Here is a 24,349-nt window from a genome sequence, read left to right on the forward strand (position 1 = left end):
TCCCTGTGTCCCTGTGTCTCTGTGTCTCTGTGTCTCTGTGTCTCTGTGTCTCTGTGTCTCTGTGTCTCTGTGTCTCTGTGTCTCAGTGTCTCTGTGTCTCTGTATCTCTGTATCTCTATCTCAGTGTCTCTGTGTCTCTGTGTCTCTGTGTCCCTGTGTCCCTGTGTCCCTGTGTCTCTGTGTCTCTGTGTCTCTGTGTCTCTGTGTCTCTGTGTCTCTGTGTCTCAGTGTCTCTGTGTCTCTGTGTCTCTGTATCTCTGTATCTCAGTGTCTCTGTGTCTCTGTGTCCCTGTGTCTCTGTGTCCCTGTGTCCCTGTGTCCCTGTGTCTCTGTGTCCCTGTGTCTCTGTGTCTCTGTGTCTCTGTGTCCCTGTGTCTCTGTGTCCCTGTATCTCAGTGTCCCTGTGTCCCTGTGTCTCTGTGTCTCTGTGTCTCTGTGTCCCTGTGTCTCTGTGTCCCTGTGTCTCTGTGTCTCTGTGTCTCTGTGTCCCTGTGTCCCTGTGTCTCTGTGTCTGTGTCCCTGTGTCCCTGTGTCTCTGTGTCTCTGTGTCTCTGTGTCCCTGTGTCTCTGTGTCCCTGTGTCCCTGTGTCCCTGTATCTCAGTGTCTCTGTGTCCCTGTGTCTCTGTGTCCCTGTGTCCCTGTGTCCCTGTGTCTCTGTGTCCCTGTGTCTCTGTGTCTCTGTGTCCCTGTGTCTCTGTGTCTCTGTGTCTCTGTGTCCCTGTGTCCCTGTATCTCAGTGTCTCTGTGTCCCTGTGTCTCTGTGTCTCTGTGTCTCTGTGTCTCTGTGTCCCTGTGTCCCTGTATCTCAGTGTCTCTGTGTCTCTGTGTCTCTGTGTCTCTGTGTCTCTGTGTCCCTGTGTCTCTGTGTCCCTGTGTCCCTGTATCTCAGTGTCCCTGTGTCTCTGTGTCCCTGTGTCCCTGTGTCTCTGTGTCTCTGTGTCCCTGTATCTCAGTGTCTCTGTGTCCCTGTGTCTCTGTGTCCCTGTGTCCCTGTGTCTCTGTGTCTCTGTGTCCCTGTATCTCTGTGTCCCTGTATCTCTGTGTCCCTGTGTCTCTGTGTCCCTGTGTCTCTATGTCTGTGTCCCTGTGTCCCTGTGTCCATGTGTCTCAGTGTCCCTGTGTCTCTGTGTCTCAGTGTCTCTGTATCTCAGTGTCCCTGTGTTTCTGTGTCCCTGTGTCTCTGTGTCTCAGTGTCTCAGTGTCCCTGTGTCTCTGTGTCTCTGTGTCTCTGTGTCTCTGTGTCACTGTATCTCTGTGTCCCTGTGTCCCTGTGTCCCTGTGTCTCTGTGTCTCTGTGTCCCTGTGTCTCTGTGTCCCTGTGTCCCTGTGTCTCTGTGTCTCTGTGTCCCTGTATCTCAGTGTCTCTGTGTCCCTGTGTCTCTGTGTCCCTGTGTCCCTGTGTCTCTGTGTCTCTGTGTCTCTGTGTCACTGTATCTCTGTGTCCCTGTGTCTCTGTGTCCCTGTGTCCCTGTGTCTCTGTGTCTCTGTGTCCCTGTGTCTCTGTGTCTCTGTGTCTCTGTGTCTCTGTGTCTCTGTGTCTCAGTGTCTCTGTGTCCCTGTGTCTCTGTGTCCCTGTGTCCCTGTGTCTCTGTGTCCCTGTATCTCAGTGTCTCTGTGTCCCTGTGTCTCTGTGTCCCTGTGTCCCTGTGTCTCTGTGTCTGTGTCCCTGTATCTCTGTGTCCCTGTATCTCTGTGTCCCTGTGTCTCTGTGTCCCTGTGTCTCTATGTCTGTGTCCCTGTGTCCCTGTGTCCATGTGTCTCAGTGTCCCTGTGTCTCTGTGTCTCAGTGTCTCTGTATCTCAGTGTCCCTGTGTTTCTGTGTCCCTGTGTCTCTGTGTCTCAGTGTCTCAGTGTCCCTGTGTCTCTGTGTCTCTGTGTCCCTGTGTCTCTGTGTCTCTGTGTCTCTGTGTCTCTGTGTCACTGTATCTCTGTGTCCCTGTGTCTCAGTGTCTCAGTGTCCCTGTGTCTCTGTGTCTCTATGTCCCTGTGTCTCTGTGTCTCTGTGTCTCTGTGTCTCTGTGTCTCTGTGTCACTGTATCTGTGTCCCTGTGTCTCTGTGTCCCTGTGTCCCTGTGTCCCTGTGTCTCTGTGTCTCTGTGTCTCAGTGTCTCAGTGTCTCAGTGTCTCAGTGTCTCTGTATCTCAGTGTCCCTGTGTCTCTGTGTCCCTGTGTCTCTGTGTCTCTGTGTCTCTGTGTCTCTGTGTCTCTGTGTCTCTGTGTCTCTGTGTCTCTGTGTCTCTGTGTCTCTGTGTCTCTGTGTCTCAGTGTCTCAGTGTCTCTGTGTCTCTGTATCTCTGTATCTCTATCTCAGTGTCTCTGTGTCTCTGTGTCTCTGTGTCCCTGTGTCCCTGTGTCCCTGTGTCCCTGTGTCTCTGTGTCTCTGTGTCCCTGTGTCTCTGTGTCCCTGTGTCTCTATGTCTGTGTCCCTGTGTCCCTGTGTCCATGTGTCTCAGTGTCCCTGTGTCTCTGTGTCTCAGTGTCTCTGTATCTCAGTGTCCCTGTGTTTCTGTGTCCCTGTGTCTCTGTGTCTCAGTGTCTCAGTGTCCCTGTGTCTCTGTGTCTCTGTGTCTCTGTGTCTCTGTGTCACTGTATCTCTGTGTCCCTGTGTCTCTGTGTCTCTGTGTCTCTGTGTCTCTGTGTCTCTGTGTCTCTGTGTCTCTGTGTCTCTGTGTCTCTGTGTCTCTGTGTCTCAGTGTCTCAGTGTCTCTGTATCTTAGTGTCCCTGTGTCTCTGTGTCTCTGTGTCCCTGTGTCCCTGTGTCCCTGTGTCTCTGTGTCTCTGTGTCTCTGTGTCTCTGTGTCTCTGTGTCTCAGTGTCTCTGTGTCCCTGTGTCTCTGTGTCCCTGTGTCCCTGTGTCTCTGTGTCTGTGTCCCTGTATCTCTGTGTCCCTGTATCTCTGTGTCCCTGTGTCTCTGTGTCCCTGTGTCTCTATGTCTGTGTCCCTGTGTCCCTGTGTCCATGTGTCTCAGTGTCCCTGTGTCTCTGTGTCTCAGTGTCTCTGTATCTCAGTGTCCCTGTGTTTCTGTGTCCCTGTGTCTCTGTGTCTCAGTGTCTCAGTGTCCCTGTGTCTCTGTGTCTCTGTGTCCCTGTGTCTCTGTGTCTCTGTGTCTCTGTGTCTCTGTGTCACTGTATCTCTGTGTCCCTGTGTCTCAGTGTCTCAGTGTCCCTGTGTCTCTGTGTCTCTGTGTCCCTGTGTCTCTGTGTCTCTGTGTCTCTGTGTCACTGTATCTGTGTCCCTGTGTCTCTGTGTCCCTGTGTCCCTGTGTCTCTGTGTCTCTGTGTCTCTGTGTCTCAGTGTCTCAGTGTCTCTGTATCTCAGTGTCCCTGTGTCTCTGTGTCCCTGTGTCTCTGTGTCTCTGTGTCTCTGTGTCTCTGTGTCTCTGTGTCTCTGTGTCTCTGTGTCTCTGTGTCTCTGTGTCTCAGTGTCTCAGTGTCTCTGTGTCTCTGTATCTCTGTATCTCTATCTCAGTGTCTCTGTGTCTCTGTGTCTCTGTGTCCCTGTGTCCCTGTGTCCCTGTGTCCCTGTGTCTCTGTGTCTCTGTGTCCCTGTGTCTCTGTGTCCCTGTGTCTCTATGTCTGTGTCCCTGTGTCCCTGTGTCCATGTGTCTCAGTGTCCCTGTGTCTCTGTGTCTCAGTGTCTCTGTATCTCAGTGTCCCTGTGTTTCTGTGTCCCTGTGTCTCTGTGTCTCAGTGTCTCAGTGTCTCAGTGTCTCAGTGTCCCTGTGTCTCTGTGTCCCTGTGTCTCTGTGTCTCTGTGTCTCTGTGTCACTGTATCTCTGTGTCCCTGTGTCTCTGTGTCTCTGTGTCTCTGTGTCTCTGTGTCTCTGTGTCTCTGTGTCTCAGTGTCTCAGTGTCTCTGTATCTCAGTGTCCCTGTGTCTCTGTGTCTGTGTCCCTGTGTCCCTGTGTCCCTGTGTCTCTGTGTCTCTGTGTCTCTGTGTCTCTGTGTCTCTGTGTCTCTGTGTCTCTGTGTCCCTGTGTCCCTGTATCTCAGTGTCTCTGTGTCCCTGTGTCTCTGTGTCTCTGTGTCTCTGTGTCCCTGTGTCCCTGTATCTCAGTGTCTCTGTGTCTCTGTGTCTCTGTGTCTCTGTGTCCCTGTGTCCCTGTGTCTCTGTGTCCCTGTATCTCAGTGTCTCTGTGTCCCTGTGTCTCTGTGTCCCTGTGTCCCTGTGTCCCTGTGTCTCTGTGTCCCTGTGTCTCTGTATCTCAGTGTCCCTGTGTCCCTGTGTCTCTGTGTCTCTGTGTCTCTGTGTCCCTGTGTCTCTGTGTCCCTGTGTCTCTGTGTCCCTGTGTCCCTGTGTCTCTGTGTCTCTGTGTCCCTGTGTCCCTGTGTCTCTGTGTCTCTGTGTCTCTGTGTCCCTGTGTCTCTGTGTCCCTGTGTCCCTGTGTCCCTGTATCTCAGTGTCTCTGTGTCCCTGTGTCTCTGTGTCCCTGTGTCCCTGTGTCCCTGTGTCCCTGTGTCTCTGTGTCTCTGTGTCTCTGTGTCCCTGTGTCTCTGTGTCTCTGTGTCTCTGTGTCCCTGTGTCCCTGTATCTCAGTGTCTCTGTGTCCCTGTGTCTCTGTGTCTCTGTGTCTCTGTGTCCCTGTGTCCCTGTATCTCAGTGTCTCTGTGTCTCTGTGTCTCTGTGTCCCTGTGTCCCTGTGTCTCTGTGTCCCTGTATCTCAGTGTCTCTGTGTCCCTGTGTCTCTGTGTCCCTGTGTCCCTGTGTCTCTGTGTCTCTGTGTCTCTGTGTCTCTGTATCTCTGTATCTCTATCTCTGTGTCTCTGTGTCTCTGTGTCTCTGTGTCCCTGTGTCCCTGTGTCCCTGTGTCTCAGTGTCTCAGTGTCTCAGTGTCCCTGTGTCTCTGTGTCCCTGTGTCTCTGTGTCTCTGTGTCTCTGTGTCTCTGTGTCACTGTATCTCTGTATCTCTGTGTCCCTGTGTCCCTGTGTCCCTGTGTCTCTGTGTCTCTGTGTCTCTGTGTCTCTGTGTCTCTGTGTCTCAGTGTCTCTGTATCTCAGTGTCCCTGTGTCTCTGTGTCCCTGTGTCTCTGTGTCTCTGTGTCTCTGTGTCTCTGTGTCTCTGTGTCTCTGTGTCTCTGTGTCTCTGTGTCTCTGTGTCTCTGTGTCTCAGTGTCTCTGTATCTCAGTGTCCCTGTGTCTCTGTGTCCCTGTGTCTCTGTGTCTCTGTGTCTCTGTGTCTCTGTGTCCCTGTGTCCCTGTGTCTCTGTGTCTCTGTGTCTCTGTGTCTCTGTATCTCTGTATCTCTGTATCTCTGTATCTCTATCTCAGTGTCTCTGTGTCTCTGTGTCTCTGTGTCCCTGTGTCCCTGTGTCCCTGTGTCTCTGTGTCTCTGTGTCTCTGTGTCTCTGTGTCTCTGTGTCTCTGTGTCTCAGTGTCTCAGTGTCTCTGTATCTCAGTGTCCCTGTGTCTCTGTGTCTCTGTGTCCCTGTGTCCCTGTGTCCCTGTGTCCCTGTGTCTCTGTGTCTCTGTGTCTCTGTGTCTCTGTGTCTCTGTGTCTCTGTGTCTCAGTGTCTCAGTGTCTCTGTGTCTCTGTATCTCTGTATCTCTATCTCAGTGTCTCTGTGTCTCTGTGTCTCTGTGTCCCTGTGTCCCTGTGTCCCTGTGTCTCTGTGTCTCTGTGTCTCTGTGTCTCTGTGTCTCAGTGTCTCTGTGTCTCTGTGTCTCTGTATCTCTGTATCTCAGTGTCTCTGTGTCTCTGTGTCCCTGTGTCTCTGTGTCCCTGTGTCCCTGTGTCCCTGTGTCTCTGTGTCCCTGTGTCTCTGTGTCTCTGTGTCTCTGTGTCCCTGTGTCTCTGTGTCCCTGTATCTCAGTGTCCCTGTGTCCCTGTGTCTCTGTGTCTCTGTGTCTCTGTGTCCCTGTGTCTCTGTGTCCCTGTGTCTCTGTGTCTCTGTGTCTCTGTGTCCCTGTGTCCCTGTGTCTCTGTGTCTGTGTCCCTGTGTCCCTGTGTCTCTGTGTCTCTGTGTCTCTGTGTCCCTGTGTCTCTGTGTCCCTGTGTCCCTGTGTCCCTGTATCTCAGTGTCTCTGTGTCCCTGTGTCTCTGTGTCCCTGTGTCCCTGTGTCCCTGTGTCTCTGTGTCCCTGTGTCTCTGTGTCTCTGTGTCCCTGTGTCTCTGTGTCTCTGTGTCTCTGTGTCCCTGTGTCCCTGTATCTCAGTGTCTCTGTGTCCCTGTGTCTCTGTGTCTCTGTGTCTCTGTGTCTCTGTGTCCCTGTGTCCCTGTATCTCAGTGTCTCTGTGTCTCTGTGTCTCTGTGTCTCTGTGTCCCTGTGTCTCTGTGTCCCTGTGTCCCTGTATCTCAGTGTCCCTGTGTCTCTGTGTCCCTGTGTCCCTGTGTCTCTGTGTCTCTGTGTCCCTGTATCTCAGTGTCTCTGTGTCCCTGTGTCTCTGTGTCCCTGTGTCCCTGTGTCTCTGTGTCTCTGTGTCCCTGTATCTCTGTGTCCCTGTATCTCTGTGTCCCTGTGTCGCTGTGTCCCTGTGTCTCTATGTCTGTGTCCCTGTGTCCCTGTGTCCATGTGTCTCAGTGTCCCTGTGTCTCTGTGTCTCAGTGTCTCTGTATCTCAGTGTCCCTGTGTTTCTGTGTCCCTGTGTCTCTGTGTCTCAGTGTCTCAGTGTCCCTGTGTCTCTGTGTCTCTGTGTCTCTGTGTCTCTGTGTCTCTGTGTCACTGTATCTCTGTGTCCCTGTGTCCCTGTGTCCCTGTGTCTCTGTGTCTCTGTGTCCCTGTGTCTCTGTGTCTCTGTGTCTCTGTGTCTCTGTGTCTCTGTGTCCCTGTGTCTCTGTGTCCCTGTGTCCCTGTGTCTCTGTGTCTCTGTGTCCCTGTATCTCAGTGTCTCTGTGTCCCTGTGTCTCTGTGTCCCTGTGTCCCTGTGTCTCTGTGTCTCTGTGTCTCTGTGTCACTGTATCTCTGTGTCCCTGTGTCTCTGTGTCCCTGTGTCCCTGTGTCTCTGTGTCTCTGTGTCCCTGTGTCTCTGTGTCTCTGTGTCTCTGTGTCTCTGTGTCTCAGTGTCTCTGTGTCCCTGTGTCTCTGTGTCCCTGTGTCCCTGTGTCTCTGTGTCCCTGTATCTCAGTGTCTCTGTGTCCCTGTGTCTCTGTGTCCCTGTGTCCCTGTGTCTCTGTGTCTGTGTCCCTGTATCTCTGTGTCCCTGTATCTCTGTGTCCCTGTGTCTCTGTGTCCCTGTGTCTCTATGTCTGTGTCCCTGTGTCCCTGTGTCCATGTGTCTCAGTGTCCCTGTGTCTCTGTGTCTCAGTGTCTCTGTATCTCAGTGTCCCTGTGTTTCTGTGTCCCTGTGTCTCTGTGTCTCAGTGTCTCAGTGTCCCTGTGTCTCTGTGTCTCTGTGTCCCTGTGTCTCTGTGTCTCTGTGTCTCTGTGTCTCTGTGTCACTGTATCTCTGTGTCCCTGTGTCTCAGTGTCTCAGTGTCCCTGTGTCTCTGTGTCTCTGTGTCCCTGTGTCTCTGTGTCTCTGTGTCTCTGTGTCTCTGTGTCTCTGTGTCACTGTATCTGTGTCCCTGTGTCCCTGTGTCCCTGTGTCCCTGTGTCTCTGTGTCTCAGTGTCTCAGTGTCTCAGTGTCTCAGTGTCTCTGTATCTCAGTGTCCCTGTGTCTCTGTGTCCCTGTGTCTCTGTGTCTCTGTGTCTCTGTGTCTCTGTGTCTCTGTGTCTCTGTGTCTCTGTGTCTCTGTGTCTCTGTGTCTCTGTGTCTCTGTGTCTCAGTGTCTCTGTGTCTCTGTATCTCTGTATCTCTATCTCAGTGTCTCTGTGTCTCTGTGTCTCTGTGTCCCTGTGTCCCTGTGTCCCTGTGTCCCTGTGTCTCTGTGTCTCTGTGTCCCTGTGTCTCTGTGTCCCTGTGTCTCTATGTCTGTGTCCCTGTGTCCCTGTGTCCATGTGTCTCAGTGTCCCTGTGTCTCTGTGTCTCAGTGTCTCTGTATCTCAGTGTCCCTGTGTTTCTGTGTCCCTGTGTCTCTGTGTCTCAGTGTCTCAGTGTCCCTGTGTCTCTGTGTCTCTGTGTCCCTGTGTCTCTGTGTCTCTGTGTCTCTGTGTCTCTGTGTCACTGTATCTCTGTGTCCCTGTGTCTCTGTGTCTCTGTGTCTCTGTGTCTCTGTGTCTCTGTGTCTCTGTGTCTCTGTGTCTCTGTGTCTCTGTGTCTCTGTGTCTCTGTGTCTCAGTGTCTCAGTGTCTCTGTATCTTAGTGTCCCTGTGTCTCTGTGTCTCTGTGTCCCTGTGTCCCTGTGTCCCTGTGTCTCTGTGTCTCTGTGTCTCTGTGTCTCTGTGTCTCTGTGTCTCTGTGTCTCTGTGTCTCTGTGTCTCTGTGTCTCTGTGTCTCAGTGTCTCAGTGTCTCTGTATCTCTGTATCTCTATCTCAGTGTCTCTGTGTCTCTGTGTCTCTGTGTCCCTGTGTCCCTGTGTCCCTGTGTCCCTGTGTCTCTGTGTCTCTGTGTCTCTGTGTCTCTGTGTCTCTGTGTCTCTGTGTCTCAGTGTCTCAGTGTCTCAGTGTCTCTGTGTCTCTGTATCTCTGTATCTCAGTGTCTCTGTGTCTCTGTGTCCCTGTGTCCCTGTGTCCCTGTGTCCATGTGTCTCAGTGTGTCTGTGTCTCTGTGTCTCTGTGTTCCAGTATCCCTGTGTCCCTGTGTCTCATTGTCTCAGTGTCTCTGTGTCACTGTATCTCTGTGTCACTGTATCTCTGTGTCCCTGTGTCTCTGTGTCTGTGTCCCTGTGTCCCTGTGTCCATGTGTCTCAGTGTCCCTGTGTCTCTGTGTCTCAGTGTCTCAGTGTCTCTGTATCTCAGTGTCCCTGTGTTTCTGTGTCTCTGTGTCACTGTATCTCTGTGTCCCTGTGTCTCTGTGTCTCTGTGTCTCTGTGTCTCTGTGTCACTGTATCTCAGTGTCCCTGTGTCCCTGTGTCTCTGTGTCTCTGTGTCTCTGTGTCTCAGTGTCCCTGTGTCTCTGTATCTCAGTGTCCCTGTGTTTCTGTGTCTCTGTGTCACTGTATCGCTGTGTCCCTGTGTCTCTGTGTCCCTGTGTCTCAGTGTCTCAGTGTCTCTGTGTCCCTGTGTCTCAGTGTCTCTGTATCTCAGTGTCTCTGTGTCTCTGTGTCTGTGTCCCTGTGTCCATGTGTCTCAGTGTCCCTGTGTGTCTGTGTCTCTGTGTTCCAGTATCCCTGTGTCCCTGTGTCTCAGTGTCTCAGTGTCTCTGTATCTCAGTGTCCCTGTGTCCCTGTGTCTCAGTGTCTCTGTGTCCCTGTGTCTCTGTGTCCACGTGTCCACGTGTCCCTGTGTCTCAGTGTCTCTGTGTCTCTGTGTCTCTGTGTCCCTGTGTCTCTGTGTCTCTGTGTCTCTGTGTCCCTGTGTCCCTGTGTTCCAGTGTCCCTGTGTCCCTGTGTTCCAGTGTCCAAGTGTCTCTGTGTCCACGTGTCCACGTGTCCCTGTGTCTCTGTGTCTCTGTGTCTCTGTGTCCCTGTGTCTCAGTGTCTCAGTGTCTGTGTCTCAGTGTCCCTGTGTCTCTGTGTCCCTATGTCCACGTGTCCACGTGTCCACGTGTCCACGTGTCCCTGTGTCTCAGTGTCTCAGTGTCTCAGTGTCCCTGTGTCCCTGTGTCTCAGTGTCTCTGTGTCCCTGTGTCTCTGTGTCCCTGTGTCCCTGTGTCCCTGTGTCTCAGTGTCTCAGTGTCCCTGTGTCTCTGTCTCAGTGTCTTCGTGTCCCAGTGTCTCTGTGTCCCTGTGTCCCTGTGTCTCTGTGTCCCTGTGTCCCTGTGTCCCTGTGTCCCTGTGTCTCAGTGTCCCTGTGTCCCTGTGTCTCTGTGTCTCAGTGTCTCAGTGTCCCTGTGTCTCTGTGTCTCTGTGTCTCAGTGTCTCTGTGTCCCTGTGTCCCTGTGTCCCTGTGTCTCAGTGTCTCAGTGTCTCTGTGTCCCTGTGTCTCTGTGTCCCTGTGTCCCTGTGTCTCAGTGTCTCAGTGTCTCAGTGTCTCAGTGTCTTCGTGTCCCAGTGTCTCAGTGTCTCAGTGTCTCAGTGTCTCAGTGTCCCTGTGTCTCAGTGTCTCAGTGTCCCAGTGTCTCAGTGTCCCTGTGTCTCAGTGTCTCAGTGTCCCTGTGTCTCTGTGTCCCTGTGTCCCTGTGTCTCAGTGTCTCAGTGTCTCAGTGTCCCAGTGTCTCAGTGTCCCTGTGTCTCTGTGTCTCTGTGTCTCTGTGTCCCTGTGTCCCTGTGTCCCTGTGTCTCAGTGTCTCAGTGTCTCAGTGTCTCAGTGTCTTCGTGTCCCAGTGTCTCAGTGTCTCAGTGTCTCAGTGTCTCAGTGTCCCTGTGTCTCAGTGTCTCAGTGTCCCAGTGTCTCAGTGTCCCTGTGTCTCAGTGTCTCAGTGTCCCTGTGTCTCTGTGTCCCTGTGTCCCTGTGTCTCAGTGTCTCAGTGTCTCAGTGTCCCAGTGTCTCAGTGTCCCTGTGTCTCTGTGTCTCTGTGTCTCAGTGTCTCTGTGTCCCTGTGTCCCTGTGTCCCTGTGTCTCAGTGTCTCAGTGTCTCAGTGTCTCTGTGTCCCTGTGTCTCTGTGTCCCTGTGTCCCTGTGTCTCAGTGTCTCAGTGTCTTCGTGTCCCAGTGTCTCAGTGTCTCAGTGTCCCTGTGTCTCAGTGTCTCAGTGTCCCAGTGTCTCAGTGTCCCTGTGTCTCAGTGTCTCAGTGTCCCTGTGTCTCTGTGTCCCTGTGTCCCTGTGTCTCAGTGTCTCAGTGTCTCAGTGTCCCAGTGTCTCAGTGTCTCAGTGTCTCAGTGTCTCTGTGTCCCTGTGTCTCAGTGTCTCAGTGTCTCTGTGTCCCTGTGTCTCTGTGTCCCTGTGTCCCTGTGTCTTAGTGTCTCAGTGTCTCAGTGTCTCTGTGTCCCTGTGTCCCTGTGTCCCTGTGTCCCTGTGTCTCAGTGTCTCAGTGTCTCTGTGTCCCTGTGTCTCTGTGTCCCTGTGTCCCTGTGTCTCAGTGTCTCAGTGTCTCAGTGTCTCAGTGTCTTCGTGTCCCAGTGTCTCAGTGTCTCAGTGTCTCAGTGTCTCAGTGTCCCTGTGTCTCAGTGTCTCAGTGTCCCAGTGTCTCAGTGTCCCTGTGTCTCAGTGTCTCAGTGTCCCTGTGTCTCTGTGTCCCTGTGTCCCTGTGTCTCAGTGTCTCAGTGTCCCAGTGTCTCAGTGTCTCAGTGTCTCAGTGTCTCTGTGTCCCTGTGTCTCTGTGTCCCTGTGTCCCTGTGTCTCAGTGTCTCAGTGTCCCTGTGTCTCTGTCTCAGTGTCTTCGTGTCCCAGTGTCTCAGTGTCCCTGTGTCCCTGTGTCTCTGTGTCCCTGTGTCCCTGTGTCTCAGTGTCTCAGTGTCCCTGTGTCCCTGTGTCTCTGTGTCTCAGTGTCTCAGTGTCCCTGTGTCTCTGTGTCTCAGTGTCTCTGTGTCCCTGTGTCCCTGTGTCTCAGTGTCTCAGTGTCTCTGTGTCCCTGTGTCTCTGTGTCCCTGTGTCCCTGTGTCTCAGTGTCTCAGTGTCTCAGTGTCTCAGTGTCTTCGTTTCCCAGTGTCTCAGTGTCTCAGTGTCTCAGTGTCTCAGTGTCCCTGTGTCTCAGTGTCTCAGTGTCCCAGTGTCTCAGTGTCCCTGTGTCTCAGTGTCTCAGTGTCCCTGTGTCTCTGTGTCCCTGTGTCTCAGTGTCTCAGTGTCTCAGTGTCCCAGTGTCTCAGTGTCTCAGTGTCTCAGTGTCTCTGTGTCTCAGTGTCTCTGTGTCCCTGTGTCTCTGTGTCCCTGTGTCCCTGTGTCTCAGTGTCTCAGTGTCTCAGTGTCCCAGTGTCTCAGTGTCTCAGTGTCTCAGTGTCCCTGTGTCTCAGTGTCTCAGTGTCCCTGTGTCCCTGTGTCCCTGTGTCTCAGTGTCTCAGTGTCTTCGTGTCCCAGTGTCTCAGTGTCTCTGTGTCCCTGTGTCTCTGTGTCCCTGTGTCCCTGTGCCCCTGTGTCTCAGTGTCTCAGTGTCTTCGTGTCCCAGTGTCTCAGTGTCTCAGTGTCTCAGTGTCCCTGTGTCTCAGTGTCTCAGTGTCCCAGTGTCTCTGTGTCTCAGTGTCTTCGTGTCCCACCTGAATCATCTGCTGGGAGCTCCGCGTATTTCCGCCGCTTGTCTCTGCGTCTGCGTGTCCCCGTGACTTCGGTGTCTAAATTCTGTCCCCCATGTCCGCCCGGTACGTAATCTGCATCCATCTGAATTACACGGAGATACAGCGAGATACAGTGAGACAAAGACACAGCGAGACACAGTGAGACACAGACACAGTGAGACACAGGGAGACACAGACACAGGGAGACACAGGGAGACACAGGGAGACAGAGACACTGGGACAGACCCAGGAAGACAGAAACAGCGATTCACAGGAAGAGAGAGACACACAGGAATCCATGGGGGAGACACAGAGACACACAAGGAGACACAGAGACACACAGGGAGACACAGAGACACACAGGGAGACACAGAGAGACACAGGGAGACACAGAGACACACAGGGAGACACAGAGACACACAGGGAGACACAGAGACACACAGGGAGACACAGACACAGAGACACACAGAAACAGAGACACAGAGACACACAGGGAGACACAGAGACACACAGGGAGACACACAGACACACAGACACACAGGGAGACACAGAGACACACAGGGAGACACAGAGACACACAGGGAGACACACAGACACACAGACACACAGGGAGACACACAGACACACAGGGAGACACAGAGACACACAGGGAGACACAGAGACACAGGGAGACACAGAGACACACAGGGAGACACAGAGATACACAGGGAGACACAGAGACACACAGGGAGACACAGAGACACACAGGGAGACACAGAGACACACAGGGAGACACAGACACAGAGACACACAGGGAGACACAGAGACACACAGGGAGACACAGAGACACACAGGGAGACACACAGACACACAGACACACAGGGAGACACAGAGACACACAGGGAGACACACAGACACACAGGGATACACAGAGACACACAGGGAGACACAGAGACACACAGGGAGACACAGAGACACACAGGGAGACACAGAGACACACAGGGAGACACAGAGACACACAGGGAGACACAGAGACACACAGGGAGACACAGAAACACACAGGGAGACACAGAGACACACAGGGAGACACGCAGACACACAGACACACAGGGAGACACAGAGACACACAGGGAGACACAGAGACACACAGGGAGACACAGAGACACACAGGGAGACACAGAGACACACAGACACACAGGGAGACACAGAGACACAGACACAGAGACACACAGACACAGAGACACACAGACACAGAGACACAGAGACACACAGGGAGACACAGAGACACACAGGGAGACACACAGACACAGAGACACACAGGGAGACACAGAGCCACACAGACACAGAGACACACAGGGAGACACACAGACACAGAGACACACAGGGAGACACAGAGCCACACAGACACAGAGACACACAGACACAGAGACCCACAGGGAGACACACAGACACAGAGACACACAGGGAGACACAGAGCCACACAGACACAAAGACACACAGGGAGACACACAGACACAGAGACACACAGACACAGAGACACACAGACACACAGGGAGACACAGAGACACAGGGAGACACACAGACACACAGACACAGAGACACAGAGACACAGAGACACAGAGACACACAGGGAGACACAGAGACACAGAGACACACAGACACAGAGACACACAGGGAGACACAGAGACACACAGGGAGACACAGAGACACAGACACAGAGACACACAGGGAGACACACAGACACAGAGACACAGAGGGAGACACACAGGGAGACACAGAGACACACAGGGAGACACAGACACAGAGACACACAGGGAGACACAGAGACACACAGACACAGAGACACACAGACACAGAGACACACAGACACAGAGACACACAGACACAGAGACACACAGACACAGAGACGCACAGACACAGAGACACACAGACACAGAGACACAGAGACACACAGACACAGAGACACACAGACACACAGACACAGAGACACACAGAGAGACAAACTTGTCCGCACCACAAAATCTGGATCTTCACAATGTGGCTCGTCCAACCCTTGGTCTGCTCCGTCGGAAATCTCCTCTTCGTCCAAACTCCAGTCACCTGCGTGAACAAGGAGGCACAGGTCACCACCACCATCACCACCATCACCACCACCATCATCACCACCATCACCACCAACAACAACCGCCATTCGCCACTAAGTGGCGGTGATGTCACCACGACGCTTGTGCCAGGCCATGTGCACCTTGAGGCCACGTGAAGTGTCGAACGCCCGCTGGCAGGAGGTCACGGGGCAGACCCAGCAGGTGCCACGGGTCGACTGACCGAGATGACCGAGATGACTGGCTGATGCACCACCTGTGCCCCCTACTGTGCCAACTTGCTGTGCTTTAGACACCCGGCGCTCCGCTCGTTGTTGTGAGCGTCGCTCCTCCGCCCTCCGTTGTTGATGGAGGGCGACTGCCTCCAACTGCCCAGTAGCGTCCTTCACGAGCCTCCTCCACTGAGGCCGATCTTGACACCACTGGTACCAGTCATCGGCAAGTCCACTCAGCTCCACGTCCTCCTGTACCACATCACTCCATCTCTTCTCTAGCCGGTGCCGCGCCCGTTTAGCCCCCTCGATCCGGCCGAACAAAAGCTGTTTCAGCATGCGGTGGCTGGGCATGCGGGCTACATGACCCAGCCAACGTAGCCTTGCCTGCCGGAGAAGCTCACCGATGGGACTTTGCCCAGATCTTTAAAGGATTTGTGAGCTCCTCACACAATCCAGCCTGGTTAAACCCAGGATGGATCGTAGGCAGGCCAGCCTAAATGTTTCTAACCGGCGAAGATGCTCCATTAGGGGTGTCCAGGTTTCACAAGCGTAGAGAAGGGAGGGAATGACCGTGGCCGAGAAGACCCGAAGCTTCGTGCGGAGCGACAGACCAGGTAGCTTCCACACAACGTTACGCAACCGATGAAAAGATATTGCCGCTCGTCTGATTTGGAGTGAGACCTCTGGTGTTAAACCGGAGCCGGTCATGAGCACACCGCCCAGGTATGGGAAACTCTCCACTCTCTCCACAACTGCGCCATCACCGATTGGGAGTTGTGGGGATGGAGTATCCGATGGTACAAAATACCCAGGCAGGTGCTTAGTTTTGGTGGGGCTGATGGTAAGGCCCCATCTCTTAGTGGCACGCTCCAGTCTCAGCAGCAGCGTCTCCAACCCCTCCTCTGAATGAGCAGCAATTACCAAATCATCGGCATACATAACATGGTTGACCAATAGGGAGCCATCCCTTGACCGCACCCGGGCATCGATCAGCCTCCAATTATATCTGTACCAAATGGAAATTCCTCCGGTATAGCTATTGAAGCCTTCACGAACTACGTGGTCAAAATAGATGTTAAATAATGTTGGAGCCAGAGGACATCCCTGTCGCACCCCAAGGTGTACAGAGAATGGCTCTGACTCCCGGCCACGTAGTTTTGCCCGGGCCCGCTCACCATCATGAAGGTCCTTAATGATCGTGAGCAGAGGGTCAGTGACTCCGAAAGTACGAAGAACAACCCAGTATCATAGGCCTTGACCAGGTCAATTAAGCAGAGATGTAGATCTTGTTGGAATTCCCTACACCTCTGCTGTAGCAGACGGACAGAAAATATGGCATCTGTGCAGGACCGCCCTTTCCTGAAACCGCATTTGTCTTTATGTATGTGGTGTGTGTATGACGTGTGGAAGTGTGTACGTACCTGTGTGGGAGTTCTACGTGTACCCTGTGTATGTGGTGTGTGTACATGAGCGTGTGTATATGCGTACGTGAGTCTGTGTGTACCTGCTTGTGTTTACCTGTGTGTGTGGTGTGTGTGAGTGTTTCTGTATGCGAATCTGTGTGTGTACCCGTGTATGTGTGTGGGGAGCGGTAGTGTAGCGGTTAGCGTGTTGCACTACGAACCCGGCGACCCGAGTTCGATGCCTGCTCACGGCCAACACCACTGATTATCTGAACTGGTCCTGGGTCTCCCCAAGATCGACTCAGCCTCAAATTAGTACTTGGTGCGGGAGACAAAGGCGGCTGGGCATGGTGCTGGCCACCCACCCCCTCGTGTGCCGTTCTGGCCTTCATAGGTGCTCGCTAACAGCACTTGCCCAAAGAGTCTGTTGAGGCTACACGGGGGATCTTTGTCTTTCTCGAGTGTCCCAGTGTCCCCGTGTCTCAGTGTCCCAGTGTCTCAGTGTCCCAGTGTCTCCGTGTCCCAGTGTCTCAGTGTCCCAGTGTCCCAGTGTCTCCGTGTCCCAGTGTCCCAGTGTCCCAGTGTCTCCGTGTCCCAGTGTCCCAGTGTCCCAGTGTCCCAGTGTCTCTGTGTCCCAGTGTCCCAGTGTCTCAGTGTCCCAGTGTCTCCGTGTCCCAGTGTCTCAGTGTCCCAGTGTCCCAGTATCTCCGTGTCCCAGTGTCCCAGTGTCCCAGTGTCCCAGTGTCTCTGTGTCCCAGTGTCCCCGTGTCTCAGTGTCCCAGTGTCTCAGTGTCTCCGTGTTTCAGTGTCCCAGTGTCTCCGTGTCCCAGTGTCCCCGTGTCTCAGTGTCCCAGTGTCTCAGTGTCTCAGTGTCTCCGTGTTTCAGTGTCCCAGTGTCCCCGTGTCCCCGTGTCCCCGTGTCTCAGTGTCCCAGTGTCTCAGTGTCCCAGTGTCCCAGTGTCTCCGTGTCCCAGTGTCTCAGTGTCTCAGTGTCCCAGTGTCCCAGTGTCCCAGTGTCTCCGTGTCCCAGTGTCTCCGTGTCCCAGTGTCCCAGTGTATCCGTGTCCCAGTGTCCCAGTGTCTCCGTGTCTCCGTGTCCCAGTGTCCCAGTGTCCCAGTGTCCCAGTGTCTCCGTGTCCCAGTGTCCCAGTGTCCCAGTGTCCCAGTGTCTCCGTGTCCCAGTGTCCCCGTGTCTCAGTGTCCCAGTGTCCCAGTGTCTCAGTGTCCCAGTGTCCCAGTGTCCCAGTGTCCCAGTGTCTCCGTGTCCCAGTGTCCCAGTGTCCCAGTGTCCCAGTGTCTCCGTGTCCCAGTGTCCCCGTGTCTCAGTGTCCCAGTGTCTCAGTGTCTCAGTGTCCCAGTGTCTCAGTGTCTCAGTGTCCCAGTGTCCCAGTGTCCCAGTGTCTCCGTGTCCCAGTGTCCCCGTGTCTCAGTGTCCTAGTGTCTCAGTGTCCCAGTGTCTCAGTGTCCCAGTGTCCCAGTGTCTCCGTGTCCCAGTGTCCCAGTGTCCCAGTGTCTCCGTGTCCCAGTGTCTCAGTGTCTCAGTGTCCCTGTGTCTCAGTGTCCCAGTGTCTCAGTGTCCCTGCGTCTCCGTGTCCCAGTGTCCCAGTGTCTCAGTGTCCCTGTGTCTCAGTGTCTCAGTGTCCCAGTGTCCTCGTGTCCCAGTGTCTCCGTGTCCCTGTGTCTCAGTGTCTCAGTGTCCCAGTGTCCTCGTGTCCCAGTGTCTCCGTGTCCCTGTGTCTCAGTGTCCCTGTGTCTCAGTGTCTCAGTGTCTCAGTGTCTCACTGTCTCAGTGTCCCTGTGTCTCAGTGTCTCAGTGTCCCAGTGTCTCCGTGTCCCAGTGTCCCCGTGTCTCAGTGTCCCAGTGTCTCAGTGTCCCAGTGTATCCGTGTCCCAGTGTCCCCGTGTCCCAGTGTCTCAGTGTCCCAGTGTCTGAGTGTCCCAGTGTCTCAGTGTCCCAGTGTCCCAGTGTCTCCGTGTCCCAGTCTCCCTGTGTCTCAGTGTCTCAGTGTCCCAGTGTCTCAGTGTCCCAGTGTCCCAGTGTCTCCGTGTCCCAGTGTCCCAGTGTCCCTGTGTCTCAGTGTCTCAGTGTCCCAGTGTCTCAGTGTCCCAGTGTCTCAGTGTCCCAGTGTCCCAGTGTCTCCGTGTCCCAGTGTCCCAGTGTCTCAGTGTCCCTGTGTCTCAGTGTCTCAGTGTCTCAGTGTCCCAGTGTCTCAGTGTCCCAGTGTCCCTGTGTCTCAGTGTCCCCGTGTCTCAGTGTCTCAGTGTCTCAGTGTCTCAGTGTCCCTGTGTCTCAGTGTCTCAGTGTCCCAGTGTCTCAGTGTCCCAGTGTCCCAGTGTCTCCGTGTCCCAGTGTCCCTGTGTCTCAGTGTCTCAGTGTCTCAGTGTCCCTGTGTCTCAGTGTCCCAGTGTCCCTGTGTCTCCGTGTCCCAGTGTCCCAGTGTCTGTGTCCCTGTGTCTCAGTGTCTCAGTGTCTCAGTGTCCCAGTGTCTCCGTGTCCCAGTGTCTCCGTGTCCCAGTGTCCCTGTGTCCCTGTGTCTCAGTGTCTCAGTGTCTCAGTGTCCCAGTGTCTCAGTGTCTCAGTGTCCCAGTGTCTCCGTGTCCCAGTGTCCCAGTGTCTCAGTGTCCCTGTGTCTCAGTGTCTCAGTGTCTCAGTGTCCCAGTGTCTCCGTGTCCCAGTGTCTCCGTGTCCCAGTGTCCCCGTGTCCCCGTGTCCCCGTGTCTCAGTGTCCCAGTGTCTCAGTGTCCCAGTGTCCCAGTGTCTCCGTGTCCCAGTGTCTCAGTGTCTCAGTGTCCCAGTGTCCCAGTGTCCCAGTGTCTCCGTGTCCCAGTGTCTCCGTGTCCCAGTGTCCCAGTGTATCCGTGTCCCAGTGTCCCAGTGTCCCAGTGTCCCAGTGTCTCCGTGTCCCAGTGTCCCAGTGTCCCAGTGTCCCAGTGTCCCAGTGTCTCCGTGTCCCAGTGTCCCAGTGTCCCAGTGTCCCAGTGTCTCCGTGTCCCAGTGTCCCCGTGTCTCAGTGTCCCAGTGTCCCAGTGTCTCAGTGTCCCAGTGTCCCAGTGTCCCAGTGTCCCAGTGTCTCCGTGTCCCAGTGTCCCAGTGTCCCAGTGTCCCAGTGTCTCCGTGTCCCAGTGTCCCCGTGTCTCAGTGTCCCAGTGTCTCAGTGTCTCAGTGTCCCAGTGTCTCAGTGTCTCAGTGTCCCAGTGTCCCAGTGTCCCAGTGTCTCCGTGTCCCAGTGTCCCCGTGTCTCAGTGTCCTAGTGTCTCAGTGTCCCAGTGTCTCAGTGTCCCAGTGTCCCAGTGTCTCCGTGTCCCAGTGTCCCAGTGTCCCAGTGTCTCCGTGTCCCAGTGTCTCAGTGTCTCAGTGTCCCTGTGTCTCAGTGTCCCAGTGTCTCAGTGTCCCTGCGTCTCCGTGTCCCAGTGTCCCAGTGTCTCAGTGTCCCTGTGTCTCAGTGTCTCAGTGTCCCAGTGTCCTCGTGTCCCAGTGTCTCCGTGTCCCTGTGTCTCAGTGTCCCTGTGTCTCAGTGTCTCAGTGTCTCAGTGTCTCACTGTCTCAGTGTCCCTGTGTCTCAGTGTCTCAGTGTCCCAGTGTCTCCGTGTCCCAGTGTCCCCGTGTCTCAGTGTCCCAGTGTCTCAGTGTCCCAGTGTATCCGTGTCCCAGTGTCCCCGTGTCCCAGTGTCTCAGTGTCCCAGTGTCTGAGTGTCCCAGTGTCTCAGTGTCCCAGTGTCCCAGTGTCTCCGTGTCCCAGTCTCCCTGTGTCTCAGTGTCTCAGTGTCCCAGTGTCTCAGTGTCCCAGTGTCCCAGTGTCTCCGTGTCCCAGTGTCCCAGTGTCCCTGTGTCTCAGTGTCTCAGTGTCCCAGTGTCTCAGTGTCCCAGTGTCTCAGTGTCCCAGTGTCCCAGTGTCTCCGTGTCCCAGTGTCCCAGTGTCTCAGTGTCCCTGTGTCTCAGTGTCTCAGTGTCTCAGTGTCCCAGTGTCTCAGTGTCCCAGTGTCCCTGTGTCTCAGTGTCCCCGTGTCTCAGTGTCTCAGTGTCTCAGTGTCTCAGTGTCCCTGTGTCTCAGTGTCTCAGTGTCCCAGTGTCTCAGTGTCCCAGTGTCCCAGTGTCTCCGTGTCCCAGTGTCCCTGTGTCTCAGTGTCTCAGTGTCTCAGTGTCCCTGTGTCTCAGTGTCCCAGTGTCCCTGTGTCTCCGTGTCCCAGTGTCCCAGTGTCTCAGTGTCCCTGTGTCTCAGTGTCTCAGTGTCTCAGTGTCCCAGTGTCTCCGTGTCCCAGTGTCTCCGTGTCCCAGTGTCCCTGTGTCCCTGTGTCTCAGTGTCTCAGTGTCTCAGTGTCCCAGTGTCTCAGTGTCTCAGTGTCCCAGTGTCTCCGTGTCCCAGTGTCCCAGTGTCTCAGTGTCCCTGTGTCTCAGTGTCTCAGTGTCTCAGTGTCCCAGTGTCTCCGTGTCCCAGTGTCTCCGTGTCCCAGTGTCCCAGTGTCCCTGTGGCTCAGTGTCTCAGTGTCTCAGTGTCTCAGTGTCCCAGTGTCTCAGTGTCCCAGTGTCCCAGTGTCTCCGTGTCCCAGTGTCCCCGTGTCTCAGTGTCCCAGTGTCTCAGTGTCCCAGTGTCTCAGTGTCCCAGTGTCCCCGTGTCTCAGTGTCCCAGTGTCTCCGTGTCCCAGTGTCCCAGTGTCTCCGTGTCCCAGTGTCCCCGTGTCTCAGTGTCCCAGTCTCTCAGTGTCCCAGTGTCTCAGTGTCCCAGTGTCTCAGTGTCCCAGTGTCTCCGTGTCCCAGTGTCCCTGTGTCTCAGTGTCTCAGTGTCCCAGTGTCTCAGTGTCCCAGTGTCCCAGTGTCTCCGTGTCCCAGTGTCCCAGTGTCTCAGTGTCCCTGTGTCTCAGTGTCTCAGTGTCCCAGTGTCCCAGTGTCTCAGTGTCCCAGTGTCTCCGTGTCCCAGTGTCCCAGTGTCTCAGTGTCCCTGTGTCTCAGTGTCTCAGTGTCTCAGTGTCCCAGTGTCTCCGTGTCCCAGTGTCCCAGTGTCCCTGTGTCCCTGTGTCTCAGTGTCTCAGTGTCTCAGTGTCCCTGTGTCTCAGTGTCCCTGTGTCTCCGTGTCCCAGTGTCCCCGTGTACCCGTGTCTCAGTGTCCCAGTGTCCCAGTGTCTCAGTGTCTCAGTGTCCCAGTGTCTCAGTGTACCCGTGTCTCAGTGTCTCAGTGTCTCAGTGTCCCAGTGTCCCAGTGTCCCCGTGTCTCAGTGTCTCAGTGTCTCAGTGTCTCAGTGTCCCTGTGTCTCAGTGTCTCAGTGTCCCCGTGTTTCAGTGTCCCAGTGTCCCCGTGTCTCAGTGTCCCCGTGTCCCTGTGTCTCAGAGTCTCAGTGTCTCAGTGTCCCAGTGTCCCTGTGTCTCAGTGTCTCAGTGTCTCAGTGTCTCAGTGTCCCCGTGTCTCAGTGTCTCAGTGTTCCTGTGTCTCAGTGTCTCAGTGTCCCCGTGTCTCAGTGTCCCAGTGTCCTAGTGTCCCCGTGTCTCACTGTCCCCGTGTCTCAGTGTCCCCGTCTCAGTGTCCCCGTGTCCCCGTGTCTTAGTGTCTCAGTTTCCCCGTGTCTCAGTGTCTCAGTGTCTCAGTGTCTCAGTGTCCCAGTGTCTCCGTGTCCCAGTGTCTCCGTGTCCCAGTGTCCCTGTGTCCCTGTGTCTCAGTGTCTCAGTGTCTCAGTGTCTCAGTGTCCCAGTGTCTCCGTGTCCCAGTGTCCCAGTGTCTCAGTGTCCCTGTGTCTCAGTGTCTCAGTGTCTCAGTGTCCCAGTGTCTCCGTGTCCCAGTGTCTCCGTGTCCCAGTGTCCCAGTGTCCCTGTGGCTCAGTGTCTCAGTGTCTCAGTGTCTCAGTGTCCCAGTGTCTCAGTGTCCCAGTGTCCCAGTGTCTCCGTGTCCCAGTGTCCCCGTGTCTCAGTGTCCCAGTGTCTCAGTGTCCCAGTGTCTCAGTGTCCCAGTGTCCCCGTGTCTCAGTGTCCCAGTGTCTCCGTGTCCCAGTGTCCCAGTGTCTCCGTGTCCCAGTGTCCCCGTGTCTCAGTGTCCCAGTCTCTCAGTGTCCCAGTGTCTCAGTGTCTCAGTGTCCCAGTGTCTCCGTGTCCCAGTGTCCCAGTGTCTCAGTGTCCCTGTGTCTCAGTGTCTCAGTGTCTCAGTGTCCCAGTGTCTCCGTGTCCCAGTGTCTCCGTGTCCCAGTGTCCCAGTGTCCCTGTGGCTCAGTGTCTCAGTGTCTCAGTGTCTCAGTGTCCCAGTGTCTCAGTGTCCCAGTGTCCCAGTGTCTCCGTGTCCCAGTGTCCCCGTGTCTCAGTGTCCCAGTGTCTCAGTGTCCCAGTGTCTCAGTGTCCCAGTGTCCCCGTGTCTCAGTGTCCCAGTGTCTCCGTGTCCCAGTGTCCCAGTGTCTCCGTGTCCCAGTGTCCCCGTGTCTCAGTGTCCCAGTGTCTCAGTGTCCCAGTGTCTCAGTGTCCCAGTGTCCCCGTGTCTCAGTGTCCCAGTGTCTCCGTGTCCCAGTGTCCCAGTGTCTCCGTGTCCCAGTGTCCCCGTGTCTCAGTGTCCCAGTGTCTCAGTGTCCCAGTGTCTCCGTGTCCCAGTGTCCCTGTGTCTCAGTGTCTCAGTGTCCCAGTGTCTCAGTGTCCCAGTGTCCCAGTGTCTCCGTGTCCCAGTGTCCCAGTGTCTCAGTGTCCCTGTGTCTCAGTGTCTCAGTGTCTCAGTGTCCCAGTGTCCCAGTGTCTCAGTGTCCCAGTGTCTCCGTGTCCCAGTGTCCCAGTGTCTCAGTGTCCCTGTGTCTCAGTGTCTCAGTGTCTCAGTGTCCCAGTGTCTCCGTGTCCCAGTGTCCCAGTGTCCCTGTGTCCCTGTGTCTCAGTGTCTCAGTGTCTCAGTGTCCCTGTGTCTCAGTGTCTCAGTGTCCCAGTGTCCCCGTGTCTCAGTGTCCCAGTGTCTCCGTGTCCCAGTGTCCCTGTGTCTCAGTGTCTCAGTGTCTCAGTGTCCCTGTGTCTCAGTGTCCCAGTGTCCCTGTGTCTCCGTGTCCCAGTGTCCCAGTGTCTCAGTGTCCCTGTGTCTCAGTGTCTCAGTGTCTCAGTGTCCCAGTGTCTCCGTGTCCCAGTGTCTCCGTGTCCCAGTGTCCCTGTGTCCCTGTGTCTCAGTGTCTCAGTGTCTCAGTGTCCCAGTGTCTCAGTGTCTCAGTGTCCCAGTGTCTCCGTGTCCCAGTGTCCCAGTGTCTCAGTGTCCCTGTGTCTCAGTGTCTCAGTGTCTCAGTGTCCCAGTGTCTCCGTGTCCCAGTGTCTCCGTGTCCCAGTGTCCCAGTGTCCCTGTGGCTCAGTGTCTCAGTGTCTCAGTGTCCCAGTGTCTCAGTGTCCCAGTGTCCCAGTGTCTCCGTGTCCCAGTGTCCCCGTGTCTCAGTGTCCCAGTGTCTCAGTGTCCCAGTGTCTCAGTGTCCCAGTGTCCCCGTGTCTCAGTGTCCCAGTGTCTCCGTGTCCCAGTGTCCCAGTGTCTCCGTGTCCCAGTGTCCCCGTGTCTCAGTGTCCCAGTCTCTCAGTGTCCCAGTGTCTCAGTGTCCCAGTCTCTCAGTGTCCCAGTGTCTCAGTGTCCCAGTGTCTCAGTGTCCCAGTGTCTCCGTGTCCCAGTGTCCCAGTGTCCCAGTGTCTCCGTGTCCCAGTGTCCCCGTGTCTCAGTGTCCCAGTCTCTCAGTGTCCCAGTGTCTCAGTGTCCCAGTGTCTCAGTGTCCCAGTGTCTCCGTGTCCCAGTGTCCCTGTGTCTCAGTGTCTCAGTGTCCCAGTGTCTCAGTGTCCCAGTGTCCCAGTGTCTCCGTGTCCCAGTGTCCCAGTGTCTCAGTGTCCCTGTGTCTCAGTGTCTCAGTGTCTCAGTGTCCCAGTGTCCCAGTGTCTCAGTGTCCCAGTGTCTCCGTGTCCCAGTGTCCCAGTGTCTCAGTGTCCCAGTGTCTCCGTGTCCCAGTGTCCCAGTGTCCCTGTGTCCCTGTGTCTCAGTGTCTCAGTGTCTCAGTGTCCCTGTGTCTCAGTGTCCCTGTGTCTCCGTGTCCCAGTGTCCCCGTGTACCCGTGTCTCAGTGTCCCAGTGTCCCAGTGTCTCAGTGTCTCAGTGTCCCAGTGTCTCAGTGTACCCGTGTCTCAGTGTCTCAGTGTCTCAGTGTCCCAGTGTCCCAGTGTCCCCGTGTCTCAGTGTCTCAGTGTCTCAGTGTCTCAGTGTCCCTGTGTCTCAGTGTCTCAGTGTCCCCGTGTTTCAGTGTCCCAGTGTCCCCGTGTCTCAGTGTCCCCGTGTCCCTGTGTCTCAGAGTCTCAGTGTCTCAGTGTCCCAGTGTCCCTGTGTCTCAGTGTCTCAGTGTCTCAGTGTCTCAGTGTCCCCGTGTCTCAGTGTCTCAGTGTTCCTGTGTCTCAGTGTCTCAGTGTCCCCGTGTCTCAGTGTCCCAGTGTCCTAGTGTCCCCGTGTCTCACTGTCCCCGTGTCTCAGTGTCCCCGTCTCAGTGTCCCCGTGTCCCCGTGTCTTAGTGTCTCAGTTTCCCCGTGTCTCAGTGTCTCAGTGTCTCAGTGTCTCAGTGTCCCAGTGTCTCCGTGTCCCAGTGTCTCCGTGTCCCAGTGTCCCTGTGTCCCTGTGTCTC

General features: G+C 55.1%; 1 protein-coding gene across 1 annotated transcript in view; it reads right to left on the bottom strand.

Moving 5' to 3' along the window:
• KRI1 (KRI1 homolog) overlaps positions 1-24,349 on the bottom strand; it is a 114,172-nt gene that overhangs the window by 13,176 nt on the left and 76,647 nt on the right. Inside the window, exons 14-15 of the mRNA XM_078622384.1 lie at positions 14,062-14,147; positions 12,051-12,171 (exon numbers count right to left, since the gene is read on the bottom strand). Coding sequence (XP_078478510.1) covers positions 12,051-12,171; positions 14,062-14,147 — 207 coding nt within the window. The remainder of the gene's footprint in view (positions 1-12,050; positions 12,172-14,061; positions 14,148-24,349) is intronic.

This window comes from Lampetra planeri, unplaced genomic scaffold (assembly GCF_965212315.1).
Source record: "Lampetra planeri unplaced genomic scaffold, kcLamPlan1.2.h2 scaffold_149, whole genome shotgun sequence".
Classification (NCBI taxonomy): Eukaryota; Metazoa; Chordata; class Hyperoartia; order Petromyzontiformes; family Petromyzontidae; genus Lampetra; species Lampetra planeri.